This window comes from Anguilla anguilla, chromosome 2 (assembly GCF_013347855.1).
Source record: "Anguilla anguilla isolate fAngAng1 chromosome 2, fAngAng1.pri, whole genome shotgun sequence".
NCBI lineage: Eukaryota > Metazoa > Chordata > Actinopteri > Anguilliformes > Anguillidae > Anguilla > Anguilla anguilla.
Genome location: NC_049202.1, coordinates 60,317,962 through 60,342,822, shown reverse-complemented (window position 1 = coordinate 60,342,822; position 24,861 = coordinate 60,317,962). Strand labels below are relative to the sequence as shown.

Here is a 24,861-nt window from a genome sequence, read left to right as displayed (position 1 = left end):
CTGTTACGCGCTGAAGGGCAGTACTGTGTCCTTGTCGTCAGATGTGACCGTTTGTCTACTCATCAAATAACAATAAGGCTAGAAGCAGCCTCCAACTGCCATTTCTGCGAATCTGATTTGAACATTCTGTGGCTATGGTTCTCCTCACAAAGTCATTAATACATTAACTGCGTCAGACAGTGCACTGCTACATGCTTTCATCTCCTTCAAAACAACATGTAAAGCCCCCCCCCCCCCCCCCCCCAATCAAAGAGCCCAATGTTCGGGGGAAAAACTTCATTATCAAAGGATAAAGAAAGCGAGCTACATGTTCTGTCAATAAATTAAGTTTCTCTGGGATTAGGATAGATGCAGGGTTGCCGAGGGCAACTCATCAAAGAGCGTTCCTGGTGCGTAAGAGGTGCTCGAGTGCGTGCGTCCATTGGGGGCTGGGGAATAAAGTGCGCAAATCAGTGTGCAAAGCTTGAAAGAGGGGGGGGGGCAGCAATTAGCAATCAATATGAGCCCTCTCACTGTTTTGCTCCTCCCCATCGCCCCTCTCTCTTGCTACCCGTTGCCAGCTGAGTGTCAGAGGTTAGCAGTGTGTGAAGGGAGAGGAGGAAGACCTCCAGGGTCAGGAGAGATGGGCTCATTTGCTCTGATAATTCCTGTAATTTTCTGTCGCTGCACTGATTCCCCCCACCCCCCTCACCATAAACAACATTATTACATTTACATTTTTTTTTCATCCCGGTCATATTATAGCATGGAGGGGTATTACTGCAGTGTCGGTGTGTTTTGGAATACTGCTGCAGTGTTCACCCAGGTGGTGGGTGGGAGGGTAAATTTGTGGAAAGCATTTTGATTGATTTCAGTGCTGAATTAAGAATAACCATGAACAGAATACCGGACAAACACGATAACAGCGAGAGTGCCAACACTATGCCAATCATGGCCTGTATTCAAACAACATTTGTCTTTAGCTTTGGCCAAATATTAAAAGATAAAGTTATTATTCTTGCTTCTTCAGAAACACTGTTTGACAAGCTCAGCACCCACTATAACTTGCCAAACTGTGTTTGTTAAAAAAAAAAAGTGCCCGGCTTGCATTTGCATTTTAGTCAAAGTTAAGGAAAAATATTGATTGAATAGAGGCCATGGTTGGCATAAATATTTGAATCCCCACATGGAATCCACCATTGCATTGCTCCAGTGTTACTAGCTGTGACCTTGTCATTAACATTTTCCCATTAGGGAGGATCCAAGTATCACTAAAGTGCTGTGAGTGAGTGTGTATGTGTGTGTGTGTGTGTGTGTGTGTGTGTGTGTGTGTGAGCTGTAAGGCGCTTTAAGATCATGGGACGAAGGGTGCTACATATGTGCAATCCATCGTTCTCATCTAATCGCCCCCTGTGACACAGCAGTGGGGCGGGGATTGGGGTCTCGCAGTTCTGTGGGGCCTCCAGACTACTGTTAGAGAGCATCACTGGTGCCCCGCCTCCTCAGAGGAGACCATATGACATCATCACAACAAGACAGTGAGACAAAAAGACGGAGAGAGAGAGATGGGAGAGTTTCTGACCATGGCACTGCAGCTGGGTGTGGCACGGTGGAAAGGGGTGATAGAGCAGGAGAGGGAGTGAGGAGAGAGACAGAGGGGAAAGGATGGATAAAGAGAAGAGGAAGGAGTGAGACAGGAAAAGACGAGGGAGAAGGAAGGAGTGATGTTTGGATTGAGTGTGAGAAAGCAGTGGAAAAGAGAGTAGGAAGGGAGAACAGAGAGAGAGGGAAGGAAGGATCAAGTAAAGGAGGAAGAGAGTGAAGGAGGGAAGATTTCAGTAGTAAGACAAATGCTTGGCTCACCCACTCAAGGTTTTAATCGTCATATTCCGGCACCCCATATCCACCCCCCCCCCCCCCCCCCCACCCTGGGCACACACACACACACACACACACCCTTGAAAGAAAAAAGAAAAAAAAAAACTCATCAGGCCTTCTTCCTCATCCCTTTCGCATTTCATCTGAGGGATCTTCCCACGATGCCCTGGGGCCGGGCTGCAGCCAGGCGAGTCAGCAGACGAAGCGGAGCGGAACGCCGCCGGCTTCACCGCGGACGAGAGCGCGGTGCGCTCGGACGGCCCGGTCCGGTCCTCTCTCCCTGTGCCCAGCGGGTCCACTTAACCCCATCTGGACCAGGACTCCCGAGGGTCCCCAAGGGCCTGAACTACATCAAGATGGGGGCAGTGTGGGGGGCAAGGCTAATCCATGGGAACACCGCCCCACCGACCTCCCGTTTAAATCTCCACACACGCCTGCGACATTGCGCCCGCACTATTAACCGAAGCATGACAGATCCCCTGGGCTGCTTCAGTAAACAATGAAGGAATTCAGACCGCAGAAGAACCCATGCATAAGCAATGCCAGCTACTATATGCAAAACGGCCACAGATACGAGCTCGCGCCTTGTGAATAATGCAAGTCACCGTAGCGTATGACCGAGATCGCGAAATTACTGACCTGAAGGGGCAAGACCTGTCTACCGAAACCCCCCTAACTGAACAGCGCGGGGCATTAGGCTTAACGTTGCGTCCGCAGAGATCGTGAAACGTAACGGCATGTCGTACGGGCTGTTCGCTTTAAGCATGATCGTATTCTTTATTTTAATGCGAGTCGTACTCATCGATCTGAATAGCGTATGTCACCCTGTGGGTCATTATGCTGAATTAAAGAGCTCAGGCACGCATGTTTTTATTTTTTTATATAAAAGGGCTAATGGGCCTAAATATAGGAATACACGTGAGATACATATACAAAACGATTCATACAAAACATGAGAAGTGCCATATAAATGAACACTTTACTATAAAAGATAACCATGAATATAAAGGGCTGTATTGCGGCGATGCGCTGACCTCATCGACAAAATGATGATGAGGTCAGTGCATCCCCTCACAATACAGCCCATTATACTTCATTTATGTGGCGCTTGCCATGTTTTGCAGGAAGTGTTTTGTTTCATATTTATGCCAGGGTCTTTGCTTTGCGACTGAGCCCCTGCTTTACTGCCAGACACCAAAGTGTTTGCTTTACCGCCATACATTAGAGTCCTCACTTTTCTGCCATGAGCCAGTCTTCACTGTGCCTCTGTACTCCAGAGTCCTCACTGTGCCTCTGTACCCCAGAGTCCTCACTGTGCCTCTGTACGCCAGAGTCCTCACTGTGCCTCTGTAGAGCAGAGTCCTCACTGTGCCTCTGTATGCCAGAGTCCTCACTGTGCCTCTGTACGCCAGAGTCCTCACTGTGCCTCTGTACGCCAGAGTCCTCACTGTGCCTCTGTACCCCAGAGTCTTCACTGTGCCTCTGTACGCCAGAGTCTTCACTGTGCCTCTGTACGCCAGAGTCTTCACTGTGCCTCTGTACGCCAGAGTCTTCACTGTGCCTCTGTACCCCAGAGTCTTCACTGTGCCTCTGTACGCCAGAGTCTTCACTGTGCCTCTGTACCCCATAGTCCTCACTGTGCCTCTGTACGCCAGAGTCTTCACTGTGCCCTTGTACGCCAGAGTCTTCACTGTGCCTCTGTACGCCAGAGTCTTCACTGTGCCTCTGTACGCCAGAGTCTTCACTGTGCCTCTGTACGCCAGAGTCTTCACTGTGCCTCTGTACCCCAGAGTCCTCACTGTGCCTCTGTACGCCAGAGTCCTCACTGTGCCTCTGTACGCCAGAGTCCTCACTGTGCCTCTGTACGCCAGAGTCTTCACTGTGCCTCTGTACCCCAGAGTCTTCACTGTGCCTCTGTACGCCAGAGTCTTCACTGTGCCTCTGTACCCCAGAGTCCTCACTGTGCCTCTGTACGCCAGAGTCTTCACTGTGCCCTTGTACGCCAGAGTCTTCACTGTGCCTCTGTACCCCAGAGTCCTCACTGTGCCTCTGTACCCCAGAGTCCTCACTGTGCCTCTGTACGCCAGAGTCTTCACTGTGCCCTTGTACGCCAGAGTCTTCACTGTGCCTCTGTACCCCAGAGTCCTCACTGTGCCTCTGTACGCCAGAGTCTTCACTGTGCCCTTGTACGCCAGAGTCCTCACTGTGCCTCTGTACGCCAGAGTCTTCACTGTGCCTCTGTACGCCAGAGTCTTCACTGTGCCTCTGTACCCCAGAGTCCTCACTGTGCCTCTGTACGCCAGAGTCCTCACTGTGCCTCTGTACGCCAGAGTCCTCACTGTGCCTCTGTACCCCAGAGTCCTCACTGTGCCTCTGTACGCCAGAGTCTTCACTGTGCCTCTGTAGAGCAGAGTCTTCACTGTGCCTCTGTACCCCAGAGTCCTCACTGTGCCTCTGTACGCCAGAGTCTTCACTGTGCCTCTGTACGCCAGAGTCTTCACTGTGCCTCTGTACCCCAGAGTCCTCACTGTGCCTCTGTACGCCAGAGTCTTCACTGTGCCTCTGTACGCCAGAGTCTTCACTGTGCCTCTGTACCCCAGAGTCCTCACTGTGCCTCTGTACCCCAGAGTCTTCACTGTGCCTCTGTACCCCAGAGTCCTCACTGTGCCTCTGTAGAGCAGAGTCCTCACTGTGCCTCTGTACGCCAGAGTCCTCACTGTGCCTCTGTACGCCAGAGTCCTCACTGTGCCTCTGTACGCCAGAGTCCTCACTGTGCCTCTGTACGCCAGAGTCCTCACTGTGCCTCTGTACGCCAGAGTCCTCACTGTGCCTCTGTACGCCAGAGTCCACACTGTGCCTCTGTACGCCAGAGTCCTCACTGTGCCTCTGTAGAGCAGAGTCCTCACTGTGCCTCTGTAGAGCAGAGTCCTCACTGTGCCTCTGTACGCCAGAGTCCTCACTGTGCCTCTGTACGCCAGAGTCCTCACTGTGCCTCTGTACCCCAGAGTCTTCACTGTGCCTCTGTACCCCAGAGTCCTCACTGTGCCTCTGTACGCCAGAGTCCTCACTGTGCCTCTGTACGCCAGAGTCCTCACTGTGCCTCTGTACCCCAGAGTCTTCACTGTGCCTCTGTATGCCAGAGTCCTCACTGTGCCTCTGTACGCCAGAGTCCTCACTGTGCCTCTGTACGCCAGAGTCCTCACTGTGCCTCTGTACCCCAGAGTCTTCACTGTGCCTCTGTACGCCAGAGTCTTCACTGTGCCTCTGTACGCCAGAGTCTTCACTGTGCCTCTGTACCCCAGAGTCTTCACTGTGCCTCTGTACGCCAGAGTCTTCACTGTGCCTCTGTACCCCAGAGTCCTCACTGTGCCTCTGTACGCCAGAGTCTTCACTGTGCCCTTGTACGCCAGAGTCTTCACTGTGCCTCTGTACCCCAGAGTCCTCACTGTGCCTCTGTACCCCAGAGTCCTCACTGTGCCTCTGTACGCCAGAGTCTTCACTGTGCCCTTGTACACCAGAGTCTTCACTGTGCCTCTGTACCCCAGAGTCCTCACTGTGCCTCTGTACGCCAGAGTCTTCACTGTGCCCTTGTACGCCAGAGTCCTCACTGTGCCTCTGTACGCCAGAGTCTTCACTGTGCCTCTGTACGCCAGAGTCTTCACTGTGCCTCTGTACCCCAGAGTCCTCACTGTGCCTCTGTACGCCAGAGTCCTCACTGTGCCTCTGTACGCCAGAGTCCTCACTGTGCCTCTGTACCCCAGAGTCCTCACTGTGCCTCTGTACGCCAGAGTCTTCACTGTGCCTCTGTAGAGCAGAGTCTTCACTGTGCCTCTGTACCCCAGAGTCCTCACTGTGCCTCTGTACGCCAGAGTCTTCACTGTGCCTCTGTACGCCAGAGTCTTCACTGTGCCTCTGTACCCCAGAGTCCTCACTGTGCCTCTGTACGCCAGAGTCTTCACTGTGCCTCTGTACGCCAGAGTCCTCACTGTGCCTCTGTACCCCAGAGTCCTCACTGTGCCTCTGTACCCCAGAGTCTTCACTGTGCCTCTGTACCCCAGAGTCCTCACTGTGCCTCTGTAGAGCAGAGTCCTCACTGTGCCTCTGTACGCCAGAGTCCTCACTGTGCCTCTGTACGCCAGAGTCCTCACTGTGCCTCTGTACGCCAGAGTCCTCACTGTGCCTCTGTACCCCAGAGTCCTCACTGTGCCTCTGTACGCCAGAGTCCTCACTGTGCCTCTGTACGCCAGAGTCCTCACTGTGCCTCTGTACGCCAGAGTCCTCACTGTGCCTCTGTACGCCAGAGTCCTCACTGTGCCTCTGTACGCCAGAGTCCTCACTGTGCCTCTGTACGCCAGAGTCCACACTGTGCCTCTGTACGCCAGAGTCCTCACTGTGCCTCTGTAGAGCAGAGTCCTCACTGTGCCTCTGTACGCCAGAGTCCACACTTTGCCTCTGTACCCCAGAGTCCTCACTGTGCCTCTGTACGCCAGAGTCCTCACTGTGCCTCTGTACGCCAGAGTCCTCACTGTGCCTCTGTACGCCAGAGTCCTCACTGTGCCTCTGTAGAGCAGAGTCCTCACTGTGCCTCTGTACGCCAGAGTCCACACTTTGCCATCGGTGCTTCCGTTTCTGCAGGGGGGACGTTGGGGGTTTGTGTGGGCCTGCTGAGGGTGCTTCTGCACTCTCTGAGATAACACTACACCCTGGACGCTTCCCGAATGACTTGGTTAACAGATTCAAAGACCAATTACTTTTATGGCGGATGGCATGAAATGCCCACCCACCCGCGCGCAGAGTGAAAACAGAACACATCTCACTGCGAAGACATCACAGAGCAGTTACGAGGTCGTAATAAATTTATCTTTTTCCTTTTCATTTAAACAGCAGCAACTATCTCTGCATGCTTGAAACTAACAGGGAGCTGTGCTAGCGTGAAATTCCCACCGCAGAATCGGAGATTGAATTTGGTTCTGGTCGCTACGAAGCACAATTAACACGTGTAACACGAAGGCAAGTAGAGAGAACACATTCGGCTGTGCCTGAAAAAGGCCCCTCCCACAGGCCGAGTGGCTGTTAATTCGCCACAAGATCCAAGGGAGGTGCCATTCGCCGGACGTCAATTGTAGCTGTGAGAAAGGACAAGTGCACATGCGAGTGGTGATGTGCATTTTCCCTCTCATCTTCAGAATTGCTCGCAGTGACACAAACCAGAGGAAATGTGTACAAAGGATGGTCTTACATTCGCCATTAAAGACACATTAGAAATGACTGCATGTGTGTGTTCAGTGAACCGCTGGCTCTGCTGGTTTACATTGTGTTTATCAGGCAGGCAGTCGGCTACACAGGCGACTCACTGAATTATCAGCAGATTTTAATATGAAAATTTTAGAACAGTGGATGACCTTCAGGAGCAGGGTTAACCCCCCCACCCCCCCACCCTAAAGTTGTTTGTTCACAAAAGAGCCCAGGGTATCTGACTCCACTGTAAATCCTTATCAGGGGGTGAGACAATCCCCCCCTGTGTGCCTGGTGCTTCAATTCCCAGTCTTTCTGTACTGTGAATCCATCTATAATCTGGTCCCCTCTCCACTTTTCCATTGTCCTGATAAAGTGAAAAAAAAAATACAAATGAAGGGCAGACTGCAGACTGCCTACTCCCATTTGTCCCTTCAGTAATAAATTTCCCCTTAGTTTCCATACCCAGACAACAAGCATACATCATGCCAGCGCCTGCTGGACTTCGACACTTCATTTGGCGCAGCGTTTGCACATGACATGTTGGCCAGTGGGCCTACCCTGGCTGGGAGGAAGTAAAACAGTCAAATTCGTCGGATCGATATTGGCGATATGAGAGCTTGTAGACTGATTTACGTCGGGGTGAGCGCGCTCGCCATCTCGTCGAAGCTGGCGAGACGTGCGTTTTCAGCCCCGTATCCTCTGCTCCTGCGAAACGAGAGGAGAACACAACCCTCCTTCAGAGCCCCTCGGGACAGAAATCAAGCATCCGAACACATCGCCGTGTGCTATTCTCCAGCTCGGGTCGGAAGACACGGCAGTGACAATGATTGCAGTGATGTAGCACGAACTTCAACACAAACTCCTGTGACTTGGACAGATGGACGTCTATGTTTTCAGTCACATTAGCTTAGCTTAGTTAGTGCTTAAATAAATAAAAGAAGAAAGCAGGCTTGTCGCAGTGTTCAATTCAACTAGTGTCATACGGTGCGTAAGCCAAGACAGGTGTAGTTATTTTCACACGGGCAAGATGCAAAACTGTGCATGATTTATCAACATTATGTAAAATAGTGGATACATGTACTCTTTGTTCTCTGCACTTATGTATTCACAGCAAACATCACACACATATGCAGTTTACTCAGGTTGGATAGCTGTAATGGTTTCTGATCTAATAAAATGTTATGTCCAAACAAATGCATGCAGTTGCCTTGTCCAATTACCTATATTTGTTTAAATCAACAAAGTTAGGACTAAATGTGACAAAAATAAATGTGATTTTTGTCTTTTTTGTCTCAAATAAAATGAATGGAGAAAGCATGACTAAAATATGACGAACTGAAAGGCATCTTAGTCAAAAGATCAAAACCATGACAAAATTGAAAACTGGTGGCTAAAACAACACTGGGACTGAAGTCAGTCACCTGGTTTAAATCCAATCAAACATGAATTTCACTTGCTGTGAAAAACAAAGATAAACTGAACACTGCTGCAGTGAAGGCCTGGGAAGACATTTCCAAAGAAGACACCAAACGATTGGTGGCATCAAAGGGTTGTAGACATGATGCGGTTATTGCATCCGTTAACCCTGAAACACAGCTAAAAATGGGGGGACTCCACACAAAAACTGCAATTCCTGTAAAATGTTAAGACATATACACGTGTGGAATAAAAGCCGATTGTCTGTACTTTTGTCTCATACTGATCCTTTGACCTCATATCCGTAATGCCTCAAGTATATAGAAAAGAATTTTCACTCTACTGCTCCCATACTTTTTGAGGGCACTGTGTGTGCATGTAGTTTCTACATTTTTTGAATGTAATTTATATATAGTATTGATGGCTTGGGGAGAGAGAGGAGCAGTAGGCCGGTTGTTTTCTCCCTGACTGACTGCTGGAATAATGAGGCAGCTGGGGGAGGCAGCGCTGGTCGGGAGGACAGGCCCCCAGTCACGCATTAATGTCACAGGATCGAATTTGCGAAGGCGGACATGCTGCTCCCTCCACACCGTCCGTTTAAAACAAACCTCCATCATCCCACCGACATGGCACGTCTGGCCAGGAGGGGAAGCCGGTGGGCTGCGGTCACTCTGGAGAGAGCTGGATGACTCCAGGCTGCGCAATTCACAGGGGAGGAGAACGGTGGTCTCCAGTCAAGCAGTGAGGTAGGAACACAAGGTTGACGGCCTTAATGGCCTTCCAATTAATCATGCATTACTCTGCTTCCATTACAGCTCTACTGATGTGCACCAACACACACACACACAATCTCACTCACGCACACATGCACACGCATACACACCAACTCTCACTCACACACACAGACACCAAATTGCTCTTTCAAACACGCGCACACACACACACCATATCGCTCTTTCGAACATACACCACATAGCTTTTCTCTCAGATACACATGGGCATACCATGTTTATCTATGCACACACTTCAGTATAATCACATCCTTTCCGTCCTCAAGGGACACAGCACATAAATACACCTTCAGCCTCTCAGCACAAACCACAAAGAGAAAGAGTTAAACAGTTTTTCATTAGTACTTTAATTGCATAATTTTTTTCTGCATTAATCATCTTCAGAGTTGAGATTTCTTCTTGATATTCAGCACACCATTTCTCTGTTATGCATTGGTTGCACTCAAGTGTGGAGAACACTTTACTTGTAGTGGTGATCATGTGACCTACAGATTGGACCCTCCGTAGAGTCCTCATAAAGCATTCAGACCTGGTATATCCTGGTCTAGTCCCCATAAATCATTCAGACCTGGTATACCCTGGTGGAGTCCCCATTAATCATTCAGATCTGCTATACCCTGGTGCAGCCGCCACAACACATTTAGACCCAACGGGAACTTGCAGGATGTAAGAGCAGCATAAGTGTGAAGACCAAGTCAGCACATACGTGCTCCAACACACACTTGCGCGCATGCATGCAACCGTGCACACACAGGTGCACTCATAAAGACATTTATCTGATTAAATTACATATTGATTTTCACTGGATTTCAAAGAATGTAGTACCTCAATATTGCATTGCTCTAATTTGGAAACGGTGTCACTTTTTTGGTCATGAAGACTTTTATTTAAACTTGCATAAAGTAGTAGATACTGAAAAACTGAACACTGCTCCAAATGCCCATCTGTCACTATGCAGTGCACTTGAGTCTAGTCATAACAGCACCCTCTCACAAGACCTGGTGACAGAGCTTCAAATAACAATTTCACACGACAAACCATTTCAAAATCGGTTAATATTGAACAAAAAAGATAATCATCTGTGCAACTAAACAGGAAATGACAAATAAATTTGTGTCGCCACTGGGACACAAGGCCTAGGTGTATGCTCTAAAAACTCCTGGAGAAAATCCACAGGAACTACAATCTAATAACAGCAGCTTTAAAATTAAGGACTGTCTGGTATCTACTCTGCTCTGGACTCCATAATTATATTAAGAAAAGTACCCCAATTTTCAAAGAACAAAAATTCTATATATTGTGAAAATATATCCAGTCATATACTGCGGACAATTGCTCCATTTCAAGTACTACACCCTGTTTGTAAAACTAAATTATATTAAAGCTATTAGAGCAACTTCCTTAGTATGTCACATTATGATTTTTATGATGAAGGTTATTTAAAATAAAACATTTTTTTAAATGAAAACCATTGCAGTTTCTTGCAAAATAAAACTTTGTGGAGTCTGTCTCTTCTGTAAGAATAACAAGTGGTCCATAAAAATAACAGCAAAAAACAGGCTTTAGTTAAGAGCATTGTGCCATTGTAGCATAAACACAAAATACAGTGTTTCCTCCTCTACTGAAATCAGACATCTGCAGAAAATGCAAACTGCACATACACGCACACACGACTCGCAGTGTCATACTGCCCTCTACTGGCCAAAGTATAACAAGGGCATAGGAGAAAACTGAGGGACTGATGGAATTACTCTGGAATTATTCATTTTTTTGAAATCTTCATTTAGTGCAATAATTGTTTAAGATAGTTATCTTTGCCTCGGGTATAGGATGCACTGTGTTTGTGTGTGACCATTACAACACTGCTTAATTTCCAATCTCTCTCTCGTGTCTCCACACACATACACACACACACACACGCATAAACACAAAATAAAGTGTTTCCTCGATTGAAATCAGCTTCTGCCTGTGCAGAAAATTCACATACACGGGCACACACACACACACCCACACACACACAGCACCCCTGGCTCTAGAAGGTTATAAGCTGTGCGTCCCTACTCTCCAGGTTAAATCTGGTCTCACAGTCACAACTTGGACCACATGTTCGCCATGATGCAACACCCAATTTCGGAAGATCCTCTAAGAGCGCAAGAGGAAGCAGAAGGAATGTGTGTGTGGGGGGGGGGGTAGGGGTGGGGGGTCGTGGTGTGGTCATCGGTGTTACACCATATTCCCTCTTCCTGCGTAGGGACCACGCGGCCAGGACAGCGCTTTTTAAAAAGCGGTCCGTGGCGGAGGCCTGGTCTCAGCGCTGCGTAACATGCCGTCAGTCCCACAGAAACGACCGGACAGAAACGAGAGCCCTGCTGCCGCGGCGACGCCGGTGCTGAAGAGACACAAAATGGCAGCGGGTTCCATGTTGAGGCTGTTTTGGTCATCGTCGGACCGTAAGCTTCTGACCATTTCAGCGCAGTGCGCCTAGCATTGGCGGCCGTTTAATGGGGCAGACGTGCGAATCGGATAATGCACAAGCTCACACTCTAGCAGGATGAATGAACTCCTCTCTACCCGAGGGGGCGGGGGTTCACAGTACAGGATTACTGGAATGAGCAGGAGAGAGAGGGAGATCTCCCCCACACACCTCCACACCTCCACATGCAGGCAAAGAACCCAACGCTTTTTCCAGCTGACGAGTCTGGGAAACAGAGGGCTCATGGACTCGGTCTGTGGGAGGAGCCAGTGTGTGCGCGTGCGGGTGGGAGCGGAGTGTGTGCCTGCATGTGTGTTTTTTGGTGTGTGTGTGTGTGACTGTATTGGGCCTGAACGTATTTTTTGTATTCAGTCCAAATGTGGACATCCACTTTAGTGGGACATCCAGTGCAGGGAGGGGCAGGACAGGGGAAATTGGCGTGGTCACTGCTGTCCCAGACGCATCTTGAACAATCAGAGGGCAATGTTGGGCGGGGCACTGCTCGTGCTTAGGAGACGATGACGATGCCAAAGTTATTGCGCAGCTGTTCCAGGAAGATGAAGGTCAGCACCGTGTGAGGGATCAGTCGAATTCCAGCTGGAACAAGACCCTGCAACAGAATTGGACAGTCAGTTACTGTGGGAACAAGACCCTGCAACAGAATTGGACAGCCAGTTACTATGGTAACAAGACCCTGTAACAGAATTGGACAGTCAGTTACTGTGGGAACAAGACCCTGCAACAGAATTGGACAGTCAGTTACTAAGGTAACAAGACCCTGTACCAGGATTGGACAGTCAGTTACTGTGGGAACGATACCCTGCAACAGAATTGGACAGTCAGTTACTATGGTAACAAGACCTTGATACAGGATTGGACAGTCAGTTACCACAAGAACAAGACCCTGCAATGGGATTTGACAGTCAGTTACTGTGGGAACAAGACCCTATTAGGATGGTTAGGATGGGAACAATTTAATACAAGGACATTGGTCACTCAGTTATTGTGGGAATAATTACCTCTAAGGGGATTGAGCAGACTGTCACAAAAAGGTCTGAACAAGGAGTTTGGAGGGAGAATAACATTAATTAAATCATTTTAATTGCAATACAATTATAGTAGAACCTAATTATTTCCCTGTAAAAAGCTTGAAGCTGGGACCCTGGTTGCTCCTTCTACAGGAGCAACCAGGGTCAGGGTGGGAGCAAAATTTGGGTTGACTGGCTCGCCCATAGGCCCGGGCTGGGGGATGGTGATCGCGTATGGCTGTAACGGTAACAATACGGCCTCGGTGCTACAGTGTTACTACGGTTACCTTATAGAAGGCCAGGGGTCCCAGTTTTGCAGTCTCCTTCATGCAGTGTGCCACCCCCTGGAAAACAAATGGCACAATGACATCACTTCCTGTCACGTCTCTAAAGACAGGCAATACACATTATCTACCTACCCCCCCCCCCCCTCCCCGCACCTCCACCCTCCACCCCAAGCCACTCACGCTGTATTCTCCTTTAGAGTTCATGAGCCTCGTCTTCAGCACGTCCAGAGGCTGACAGAGAACAGTGGCACAACCTCCCTTAGAGAGAGAGAGAGAGACAGAGAGAGAAAGACGGAGAGGGAGAGAGAGAAAGAGAGAGGGTGGGGGGGCAGAGAAAAAGATAGATTTAATTACTTCTATCCATAAACTCATTACATAATACTGCATTACATTTTTTACTTCTTGTTTAACATACAACATCCTCTGTTGCACTCACCCCAATATAAATTAATCTACAGGCTATACTGAGTTCTATCCTCCACGGTTCTACATGTATCCAATGTCTGCCTGCAACTGGGGCAGCATTACATGCATTTTTAATGATTAAATAAATTGGATTTATTCCAATATGATTCCCTGGAAAGAAAAAAACGTGCCTTCATCAAGTAGATAATGCTGAATCGGAAAATGTAATTTGAGAGACAGTTCCTGGCACCATTCTATGTGGTATCAGATGGGAGTAAAATTAACCCTCAGTGCAGATGACCTGGTTTCACAGTTACCCCCTGGGTGTAACACACAGCAGAATCTGGTCCTGCTGGAGTAGTACTGTCAGACCTGGGCCTTCACAGTAATCTTAGATAAGATTATGAATAGATAAGTAAGGATATTACAGGCGATAAGTTACAAAACCATTTTATTTGGCACATTACCCTAGAGCCTCATAAAACCAGTTTTACAAGGAAGCAAGATTCTAAACTCCGCACGTAGACATTCACAGAAACATTCTCCAAGCGACAAGAGAATACACCAAACGATGAGTTCACAGCAGAATTAGGCTGAATCCAAAGATAAATATTCAAAAAACAACACTAGCTGGGAAATGAAATGAAGCAAATTATGGCAACGAAAGCCCAACAGGTCAGTCATGAGAATAGCCCTCTCCATTAGTGTGTGTGTGCGTGTGCAAGTGTGTGAGAGAGCATGCGCGCGCGTGTGTGTGTGCGTGCGTGCGTGCACGTGTGTATGACAGTATGTGAGTGTGTGTGATTGTGAATGCATGTGCATGCATGTGTGTATGTTTGTGGGTGAGTGTGAATGTGTGTGTGTGTATGTGTGTGAATGCATGTGTCTGTGTGTGTGTGTGTGTGTGTGTGCGTGTGTGTGCATGTGCACACTATGCAACAGTTAGGGAGAGAAACTTCTAGGCTCTCCATCACTTGAGATCATCAATCTCACAGGCAACATTAGTAAAGTTAAAAACATCAGCCCAAGTGATAAAGCCAACCACATCAGAGGTAATGAAAAATCCAACCAATCAGAACACAATCGGGTGAACTCACTGCGATGAAGCTGGACAGGAAGTGGGTGAAAATGTTGTCAGACATGAAGCCAGTGCCCAGGACAAGCTGTTTGGCCTGGTCATAACAAGAGAGCTGCATACACAGAAACACACACACACACACACACACACAGTTAACATCAGATATAGGTGCACCAGGCAGCCTGCTCATCCCTTCCCAGCATGCCATACCCCATTCTCTCACCTGTCCCACGGTGACCAGAGCCCCTCTGCTGGAGGCCATTGTGGCTCCAGAAAACAGTCTCCGAATGCCCTCTGGGGAGATGGGGAGCCAGAGGTTAGACACAGGAAGAAATGGCCAATCAGCCATGCACGTGCACTCACACACACACAGACACATACACACACTCACAGACCTCCACCCCCTGTAGCCCAGTTGAACCTGTCTCCACCCCCTATAACTCAGTCCAACCCCGCCTTCACCCCCTGGTGCCCCAGTCTCACCTCACCTCCACCCCCTATAGCCCAGTCTAACCCCACCTTCACCCCCTGGTGCCCCCGTCTAACCCTGCCTCCACCCCTGGGCTCCAGTCTTTCCATGCCACCCCTGTACCCCAGCTTACCCTCTCTCCAGACTCTAAACAGACCGTCCAATGCGTGGGCGTAGCTGGGGAACACAGACAGACAGATAGACAGACAGTCAGATGGACAGGCAGAGGACGGATGGGTCATTTAGAACAGCTGCTCCAGTGACTGAACACAGTACATAAACACTGCCCCTGATCTCACGCCATTTCATTCACTCAACATGCTCTAGCACAACACTAGCAGTAAAAATCACAACACATCAGTGAAGCCCAATCCTCAGTACAGTGTGTGTGCACACAAACTCACTTTCTCCTCAGTTCCGGTGGCAGCTTCATATCATTCTGCATTCTGTAAAAGAGAAGAAAGGAGAGCACTGAAAACGAAGTAGCTTTGTTAGGGAACTGGGGGGTTCAGTTCTGGGGGGGGGGGGGGGGGGGTAGTTGAAGGTGCTCTGGATGAGATGCTCAGAATGTAAAAATGTAAGTTTTACGGGAAAAAAAAGGTCTTAGAGCTGTCTGTCTGTCTGTCTCTCCTGCTCTACTCTGCAGTTTCTCACCAGTGTTCTTCAATTTCTGACATGTCAGAGTGCCCCTCTGTGGACCGGAAGTGTCCAGCGCCACTCCAGTCAGGGCCAGACAGACACATGCACGCGTGCACGCAAGGAAACGGCACACAGTCAAACATGGGGAAACGCTGCCACCTGGTGGAGACAGAGACTCCCTACATGCAGCAGGTAAGATCTGATTTCCATTCATACATTGAGGCAGGTGCATTTCTAGAGGCAGCAGGGATGGCTTGAGGCCAAAGCAGACAAAAAAAAAAAAACCCATCAGCAGCTTTAAAAAAATAAACCCAAGACATTTCCGTCCTGGCATGAACCCAATGTCTCCAGCAGTCTGAAGATAAGAAAATGAAAAGGTCACATAATTACACGTTTGAGCATAATGTACATCTACCCATTCCTGTGTGTGTGTGAGTCTGTGTGTGTGTATGTGTGCGTGTGTGTGCGTGCATGTGTATGCACGTGTGTGTGTGTATGTATACGCATGTGTGTTCGCATGAGTGCGTGTGTCTGCATGTGTGTGTGTGTGCGTACATGTGCGTGCATGTGTGTGCGCATGTGTGTGTTAGTGTGTTTGTGTGTGTGTGTGCGTACATGTGCGTGTGTGCGTGCGCGTGCGTGAGTATGAGCGTGTGTGCGCCCCCGCACGTGTGTGTGTGTGTGAGTGTTAGTGTGGGTGTGTATGTGTGTGGGCATGTGTGTGTTAGTGTGTGTGTGTGGGTGCACATGTGTGTGAATGTGGGTGTGTGCGCACTTGTGTGTGCGTGTGTGTATGTTTGTGTGTGCATGCATGTGTGTGTGCATATGTGTGTGAGTATGTGTGCATTAGTGTGTGTGTGCGTGCATGTGTGTGTTTGTGTGTGAATGTTTGTGTGTGTGTGTGTGTGTGTGTGTGTGTGTGTGTGTGTGTGTGAATGTTTGTGTGTGTGTATGTTTGTGTGTGTGCGTGTGCGTATGTGTGCGTGTGTATGTGTATGTTTGTGTGTGAGTATGTGTGCATTAGTGTGTGTGTGCGTGCGTGTGGGTGTGTGCGTGCATGTGTGTGTTTGTGTGTGAATGTGTGTGTGTGTGTGCGTGTGCGTGCATTAGTGTGTGTGCGCATGTGTGTGCGTGTGTGTGAATGGGCATCAGAAGCGTGTCTGCTCACCTGACGTTCACCATGTCCGCAGGAGTCCCAATGAAGCCACCGGTAAACCCTGAGGAGAGACGAGCAGCCTGCTGAATCATTCCCCCCAAACGACTCATTTTATCACTCAATCTACACAGCACTGAAACCGCACACACACACTCACACAGCACTGAAACCGCACACACACACACTCTCACACTCACACAGCACTGAAACCGCACACACACACACTCTCACACACTCACACACAGAGAGACACACACTCTCACACACAGAGACACACACTCTCACACAGAGAGACACACACTCTCACACACTCACACACAGAGAGACACACACTCTCACACACTCACACACAGAGACACACACACTCACACAGCACTGAAACCGCACACACACACACTCTCACACACTCACACACAGAGAGACACACACTCTCACACACAGAGACACACACTCTCACACAGAGAGACACACACTCTCACACACTCACACACAGAGAGACACACACTCTCACACACTCACACACACACACGCACTCTCACACACTCACACACAGAGATACACACACTCTCACACACAGAGAGACACACACTCTCACACACAGAGAGACACACACTCTCACACACAGAGATACACACACTCTCACACACTCGCACACACACAGACACACACACTCACAAACACACCAGCTGCAACCAAAAAGGAGTTACACACAACGGGTAAGTGCTTGGACTTCAGCCGTCAAATTCTATTGTTTTTCTAAGCTAAGAAAGATATTGCGTAAACTATTTTGCGGATAAAGGTTTAAAATAACAGATGGGAGTGTGTGTTGTTATGGGTGGAATTATAGACTATGTGGTGGCATTTTGCTTCGATAAGCAATTTTATTTTGCTTACCACAGCGAAAAGAAAAGGGAGTTTATGAAACAGAAGATTGTATATATTTATACAGGGGGGAAGATGATTGGTTGGGTTTGGTTATGATGTTTTATTCATTAAAAGATTGAATCAGTAGACAAATTGCTTCATCTAAGCAGCCCCTTGGTGGAGCAGAAGGTGAATGCATTTCCATTATCTTTGTGAGATTAATGTCTTCCTCTGAGGGGGGCAGGGCAATCATACCTCCAAAGGCACCCAACAGAACTTTCTGGTAGAACGGCATGGGGCCTTGCTTGGCCCCGCCCATCATGTCCCGCACAGTCTCGTATATGGCAAACCGTGTAAGGGAGTAGGACATCTGGAGAGTTAGGAAGTGAGAGGGAAAGGGGGGGGGGAGGGAGAGAGAGAGAGAGAGAGGGGGAAGAAAGAGGGTGGGTAGGGAGAGAGAGGGAGAGAGAGAGAGAGAGAGAGAGGGAGAGAGAGAGAGAGAGAGAAATTAACAGGAATCTTCCTTGATGCATTGTAGAGGAGCAATAATCTGATCCATCAGAAAGCTATTATTCCAGTATTTCCTGGAGCAACTGACTCAGCCCCACCCCCCTGGCCCCACCCCCCAACCTCAAAAATGTGACAGCACAAGCTCTTGCAGGATTCAAGCCTGCAGCCTTCAGACTCAAAGCATACTGATTAGTGATACCACCTACATGCACTCAAGGTGAGATATTGTTAGCAGTTTGACATCACTTTCCTTAGCAGTTAGTTATGCAACTATGCTAACACGCCGACTGCTGCAATCCGACTTCTGCATTTTGGTTTGCCAACCCGCCGTGCACAAACACACATAAATGCGCATGCACGCACACCTACCCACACGCACGTAGAGCTTCGGAAGCTTTTCTTTGCAAAGCTACTGGTAAGCAAATGAGAAATCGCAGCTGGCAATTTTGTGACCTACGGCAATCACTGAATGCTGTTAAGTCGGCAGTGTAGCACAGTGGGTAAGGAACTGGGCTTGTAACCGAAAGGTCATAGGTTCGTTTCCTGGGTAGGACAATGCCGTTGTACCCTTGAGCAAGGTACTTAACCTGAATTGCTTCAGTATATATCCAGCTGGATAAATGGATACAACGTTTTTTTTTAAATTGCTATGTAAAAGTTGTGCAAGTCATAGTGACTCAGCTGTCAGAAGGTCCTTTGTGCCACTCATGCAGTACTTAAGACTAACCACAAGAGGGAGCCCTTTGTGCAACGGGCTTATAATGTAATTTAAGTTTTGGTGCATTTATATCAGGATCGCCTTCAAACCCACTTGCCTCCCTCTTATAAAATGTAGCTCAACCTGAGTAACCTTTGAGCTTTGGATCTGGCTCAACAATGTATATAAAAACCAGGCTACACAGAAATGTAAATAACATGTAGTTATGTGTGGAGAGGTGGAAGACGTTCTGCCATTTTAAAACAAAAGGTTGGAGTTTGAACCTGTTATAAAGAGCAAGAGTTCTCACATAAACTGTTAGCAGGTGTCTGATGTGCAAAGCCCATGCTGTCAGAAAAGACCTGCGCTGTGAGCTCACAGCCAACCTATTCTTCTTTATTTAAATGCTGGAAAATGTTCTAGAAGGTTCCGCCAGCTGATTTCGGGCCGCTGCAGCCTTCTAGGAGGCAGTGATGACGCCCAGTAGTACAATGTAGCCTTTCTCCTTGGGCAGAGAAGTGTGGCTGCAGTTACACTGACCTGCCTGCAGAGGGAGGCGCTGAGCCCATTGTACAGTGCCAGAAAGCCATCGTTCCGGACCACGTGCATGGCCATCCCCACCATCCTCATCTTCACCTCCTGCTGTGTCTGCAGGTGCACCTGAGGGGTGGAGTTGTTTCATGAAAATCATCATCATCATCATCATCATCATCAGAAAGGTTTATTTTTACACTGGGCAGTTAAGTGACCCAGCATGTACTGCGTTTCATAAATTATACTGTGTGTGTGTGTGTGTGTGTGTGTGTGTTGTTTGCATGTTCCTGAACCCACTAAGCTCTAAGCCAAAAGGGTAGAATTAAAAAAAAAAAAACCATTAAAGTGAATTTTTTTATTTTTACAATCTAAGTTAAATAACTATAAGCATAGAAAAGACCACCTGCTAAATGAACAGAATGCTTTGCAACACAAACAGGTTTAGTTTAATTTCATTCTTTGCAAACCACAGATATAATGAAGACATCAAGGAAACAGACTGCACTGTGAGCTGTGCTCCGTTTAAAAGTCTGAGTGTTGCCTGCAATTAGCCACATCCTCCCTCCCTCTTGATTGGCTCAGCAGTCATATATTTACATAAAACTGACACAAGTCTGCCTATGACCTGAAAACATAGCAAGCAGGGTGGATTGAGGTTGGCCTGTAGTCTGGGACTATAATTAGCCTCACTGACACTGGATTTAACAACACTAATCTGTGTGTGTGTGTGTACGTGTGTGTGCACATCTGTGTGCATACATGCGTACACATGCTTTTGTAGCTGTTACAAAAAGTGTGCCATTGCGTTATAAGAAACTGACCTATAAAAACCTGGGATTTGCAGGTTTAAACCCAGTACAGGTACAGCTGTTGAGCGAGACTCTCTGCCTTGTCTCATGTGACCCAGACGAACCGCTTCTGCAAACCCGTCCAAAGCATGCCGCACGGAAGCCACAGCGCACACAGGACATCAAAGTGAGTAAACTATTCAACAGAGACTGGTTGGAAAGTTACACATTCTGCCAGACATGGTAATAATTCCAGTGCTGTGGGCGTCACCGTTAAATAATTAGCCAGGGCTCACGGCAAACACCAGGACACTGCATGTCACAAGGTTAAATAAATGACAGCCCCGGCCAACAGCTCTTTACAGTAAATACGCTGTTGCTATTCTGGCTTTATAACAGCTTGAGGTGCAGTGTGAAAACCAGTATTACTGCCATCCGGCTTTTAATCTGTCTAATGTCACTGCTTAAACTGCCCCCAGATAAGCCTGCTCCAACACAACTGGCTGCCAGAGACCATGTGACATGGCTCATCCAATAAGAGACTGGTAGTGCTCGTCTGCAGGATTCTGAACTCTTTTAGGTCAAGCCAGGTGCCACATTCTTGCCAGCGACTGCTTCGAACTGTTACTGACAGTTTACAGTTCAGCACAGAGTTCCAGATTAATGACTATCCTCTGACCTGTACCTAAGCTATTATTGTCATTGCAGAATGGCAGAATAGTCCTGTAAACTGCTTAGCATAAGACAGAAGCCTGTTTTTTACAAAACGTAAAAAGAAAATGAAAGCTGCCAGCGTTGCTGTTTCCTCCAGGCTTTTTAAACACAGATGAGCGTTTGTAAAATTCACCCACATAGACAGCAGTGGGCTCTAACACAAATGCAAATATTTAAAAAGACCTTTAAAATGGTTCAAGGTCAGGCCTGTTTATTTATTACACAAACACAGCTCACATTAAAGAAATGTGTCAGAGCGCCATTCTGAACATACTGTATTCAAAGGAAATGTTTAGTGCCAAGCTCATATTTTGTTGAAAGATTGCACTGCTAAAAGCCAGGGTGTCTCTCAAACACACGGGTCGGATTCCACAGGAAATAGCCTAATTCAGAAAGGAAGCAGAAGTTCGCTTTAGTTACTTTTCATGTGGGGCTGTTTCAGGTGAAAAACAGACACTTGAAAAACAGACAGAAACACCAACTGGGAAGCAAATAATTTGTTATTAAAAGCAGGTTTTGTGTGTGTGAGGACGAGCACAAAAACCTGCTGGAGATTTTAACTGGCCAGGGTGTGAACGCTTTCGCATGTTGACACAGCTTCAAAAGCAAGAGGGTCCAGCCTGAGAGCACAAAAAAGGGCGGACAAAAGCAAAGAGCTAAAAACCTGGCCCTGTACCACAGCCGCCGTTTGGCGTAGCGATATCTTCCAGAACAAACCGCGGAAGACGTGTTCGAACACGAAGTCCGCGACACCCTGGAGCCACCGGAGCTTTCTGGTGTAGAAGTGGTGATATTTTGTTTCCAGGAAGCCAAAAACATGTCCCCACACTGTGACTTCAGATAAGGCAAGGTCTTCCCTTTATCGGAAAGCTACCGCCAGTTCGCCACAGAAGAGGAGCACAACTAGTTTTTCAACTCAGTTTTCTTACCCCGCGCCCCCCCAAATGTTACCATTGCTTTGATGCCCTTACATGGGAATTTCTCAGAAAGTTACCTGGCAAAAGACACCTGAGGGGAGGGGAAGAAACAGCTAACATGTATACCACTCAAAACGCACGCTCTGGTATTTTCTAGAAAAACTGACTGGGAATGCAGGACAACAGTAACAGGTCAGGCGAGCACAGAACCGTATCATTTCACACAAAAAATCTCGATCAACCTTATCGGCCAATGACGGGCTTAGTCGGTATTCGGTGCATACATAAGCGAAGGGTAGTGCTCATAAAACTGATGCATTAGGATCAAAGTCATTTTAAATATTTGCAATGTGTATACCGCTGTTATGCTTGAAAATTCAGGGGCGTGGTCTGATTAGCATAATTAAATGGTGGATTCTACTGCGCAAGGGTGACCCATGTGGTCAAAGCAGAGATTCCAAGCAGAGGCCCACGAAACCATATGGCACTCCAGCACAAGGAGCGAGTTTGTGTTGCATAGAACGTGCGCCTATTTCGACTCCTCGCGGCGGTCCTGGTAAATGGGCGCTGCAACAGACTGAAGAAGCAGACAGTGGAGCAAAGGTCGGGTCACCGAGCACGCACAGTCAGCTCCTCATTTCATCAGGAGACCCCGGGGGCTAAGCCAAAGTCCAGCAACGGCCAGTAGGCCCGGGGCAGTGTACAGAGTAGGCGGAGACATCCAGTTTTGCATGAAAACAAACAGGTTACTTTACCGGACTTGATCAATGTTTATTGCGCTCCATAGCACATCATCTGAGCAAAGACACCAACCGATGCCGTGGCTAAAATAGGAATCAGAGCTGACCCTTTAGAACCTGAGGACTTCAGTTCTGGACCCCTGCCTGATACCAGTTCACACCCCCTGCTAAAGAGGTAGTATCTGCACGGGAAGACACTTCTATCTCCACAGCCAAGATAACGCGATAAAATACCGTATAACGGTCAGCTTGCAGGTGCTTGTCACACTATGCGGGGGATAAGATAAATCATTATGCAGTACTTATGTACTCCACAGGTCAGCACAGCTCCACATTGAGAAGCCTCTTCATTCAATTTCCTCATCGTACAAATAAATCTGAAAAATAATAGATAAAAAAACGCGCATACCAGTCTTACAATGAAAGTGTTTTTGTTAAACTATAGCGTGTGATGGCCGTAATTCGAGACGTACCGTTTCCATTTCGAGCCTAATGGTCTCGCATTGAAGTCAATGTGTGCACGGCACAAGGAAGTGTATTCAACAAGACGGAGTGAGCTCTAACTGGATCCGGATGTAGCCTACGACGCTGAAAGGTTATAATAAAAACGAGTAGAAAGAAAACAAAATGTAGCTATTTGATTTACGTCATGTGCTTCTTAAAAGCAGGTTGAAAGCATGTTTGCAGCCTAACCTTTAACCGTGGACATCTGATCCATTGAGCTGTCAACATCTGATTAACAGTAGCAAAAAACGTTAATGAGTCGTTTCATGTTATCCTAGCACCCGTGTCTTTAAAAGTTTGAATTCATACGCGGTTTAACACAGCCTATGCTATTTATTTCGGACCAGTGTGCGATGATAGGCTACGGAATCTGTTTTCGCAGTCAGAAAATCGGCGGCCCAGCTTTCCCGTGCGTTAACGCTCGGACCATCGTTCCACGAAACCCCACTCGTCCGTATAATCTTACCTTGACAAGGTCCAGTGGGTGCGTGCAGCAGGCGGCGCCGCAAGAGGCGATGCCTCCGAAATACCAGCGCGAGATCCTCTTTTCTCCCATGTTCCCGTGATGTGTGACTATGCCCTCTTCACCGATCCACCGCTGTAGGAAAAGCTCCACTGCGTTCTCTGACTCGGTTCAGAATGTTGCGCTTGACAGTACGATCCTTGCCGGACCCGCTGCAGTGGAGTGTCTATATCTAATGAATGGCCTTGTTAATCTTCAAACACGGTGAAAGCCGCGCTGTGACTAGTTCCCTGTACTCACACGCCTGCATTTTTGTATTTAAAATGCATGGAGAGAAAGAGGTTAGCGAAAATACACACATGCACAAGTTCAACCACAGCCAATTGCTTGCGCGAGATCAGGAACTGCCTCCTGCAAACAGATCCACCCCGAGTCAAAGGGCAAAGGCTCTATAATCAACCCAAATTGTGCCACCACACAAGCGCTTTCTCCTCCATTCTCTGCATAATCCCACATACCGTGGTTTCATCATAGCTGTGGCGCCTGTGCTTCTTAAAGGGCCATGCGCACTCGCACAACCGACTGACACGCTGGCGAGGATACGTTGCTGCTTTAAGAGAAATATTCACAACACCTTCCGAGTAGTTCAGTTTCTCGGGAAATAATGTTGCGCTGCATTGTGATTGTGACAACACTCGTCTATGGTTTTCAGAAACAGTTATTTGCAACCGACAAACACGAAGATGTATGCTTTCACAGTTTGATGTTGCACTATTGCCGACACCGGTCTTTCCTTCTCGTCTGTCGTGCTTCCAGAAGCAAGCACGTCTCTGCATTACCCCGTCGCACAAATTATTATATATTTTTTTGTAACGGTCCACAATTACCGTCGTACACGAACTAATGAATAGCTTAATCTTGCTGTGTTAACTTTTCGGGAAATGTACTTTAGACTAACAGTATTACAATGTTCCAGTTACACGCCAGTGCACCGATTAGTCTCGTGATATTCAAAAACTTACGCCAAAAACGTGCAGTTCAGAGGAATGTATGGCCTGCATATGTGTGTTGTGTTTGTGGGTAGATGGGTGAGCGAAGGAGAGCTTGACCTTGTATTAGCCTACCAAGCAAGTGGCACAGCTCTTTAAAGTACAAGATTTGGACACACATGACCCCTATGTGAACCAATTCGCGCGCGCACTGTAAACATTAAGCAGGTGATCCTGGGTTATTTCTCCGCTAAGTGAGCTTTGGCAAAACCATTTCGACGCTCGATCTTCAGTGTATATACTA

General features: G+C 47.9%; 1 protein-coding gene across 2 annotated transcripts; it reads right to left on the bottom strand.

The window, feature by feature from the left end:
* Positions 1-9,628: 9,628 nt before the first annotated feature.
* On the bottom strand, positions 9,629-24,143 carry LOC118221295 (mitochondrial dicarboxylate carrier-like). 2 transcript variants are annotated; one of them, XM_035406249.1, is made up of 11 exons: positions 23,572-24,143; positions 19,449-19,568; positions 17,957-18,071; positions 16,850-16,898; positions 15,447-15,488; positions 15,176-15,219; positions 14,797-14,867; positions 14,593-14,685; positions 13,271-13,348; positions 13,091-13,147; positions 9,629-12,385 (listed from the first exon to the last, which is right to left on the bottom strand). In XM_035406249.1, exons 1-11 carry the CDS (start codon positions 23,659-23,661, stop codon positions 12,284-12,286), a joined length of 861 nt encoding a protein of 286 aa, XP_035262140.1. In that variant the 5' UTR covers positions 23,662-24,143; the 3' UTR covers positions 9,629-12,283. The 2 variants fall into 2 exon arrangements, with proteins under 2 accessions (XP_035262140.1, XP_035262141.1); XM_035406250.1 differs by lacking the exon at positions 23,572-24,143 and adding an exon at positions 20,264-20,345.
* Positions 24,144-24,861: the final 718 nt, after the last annotated feature.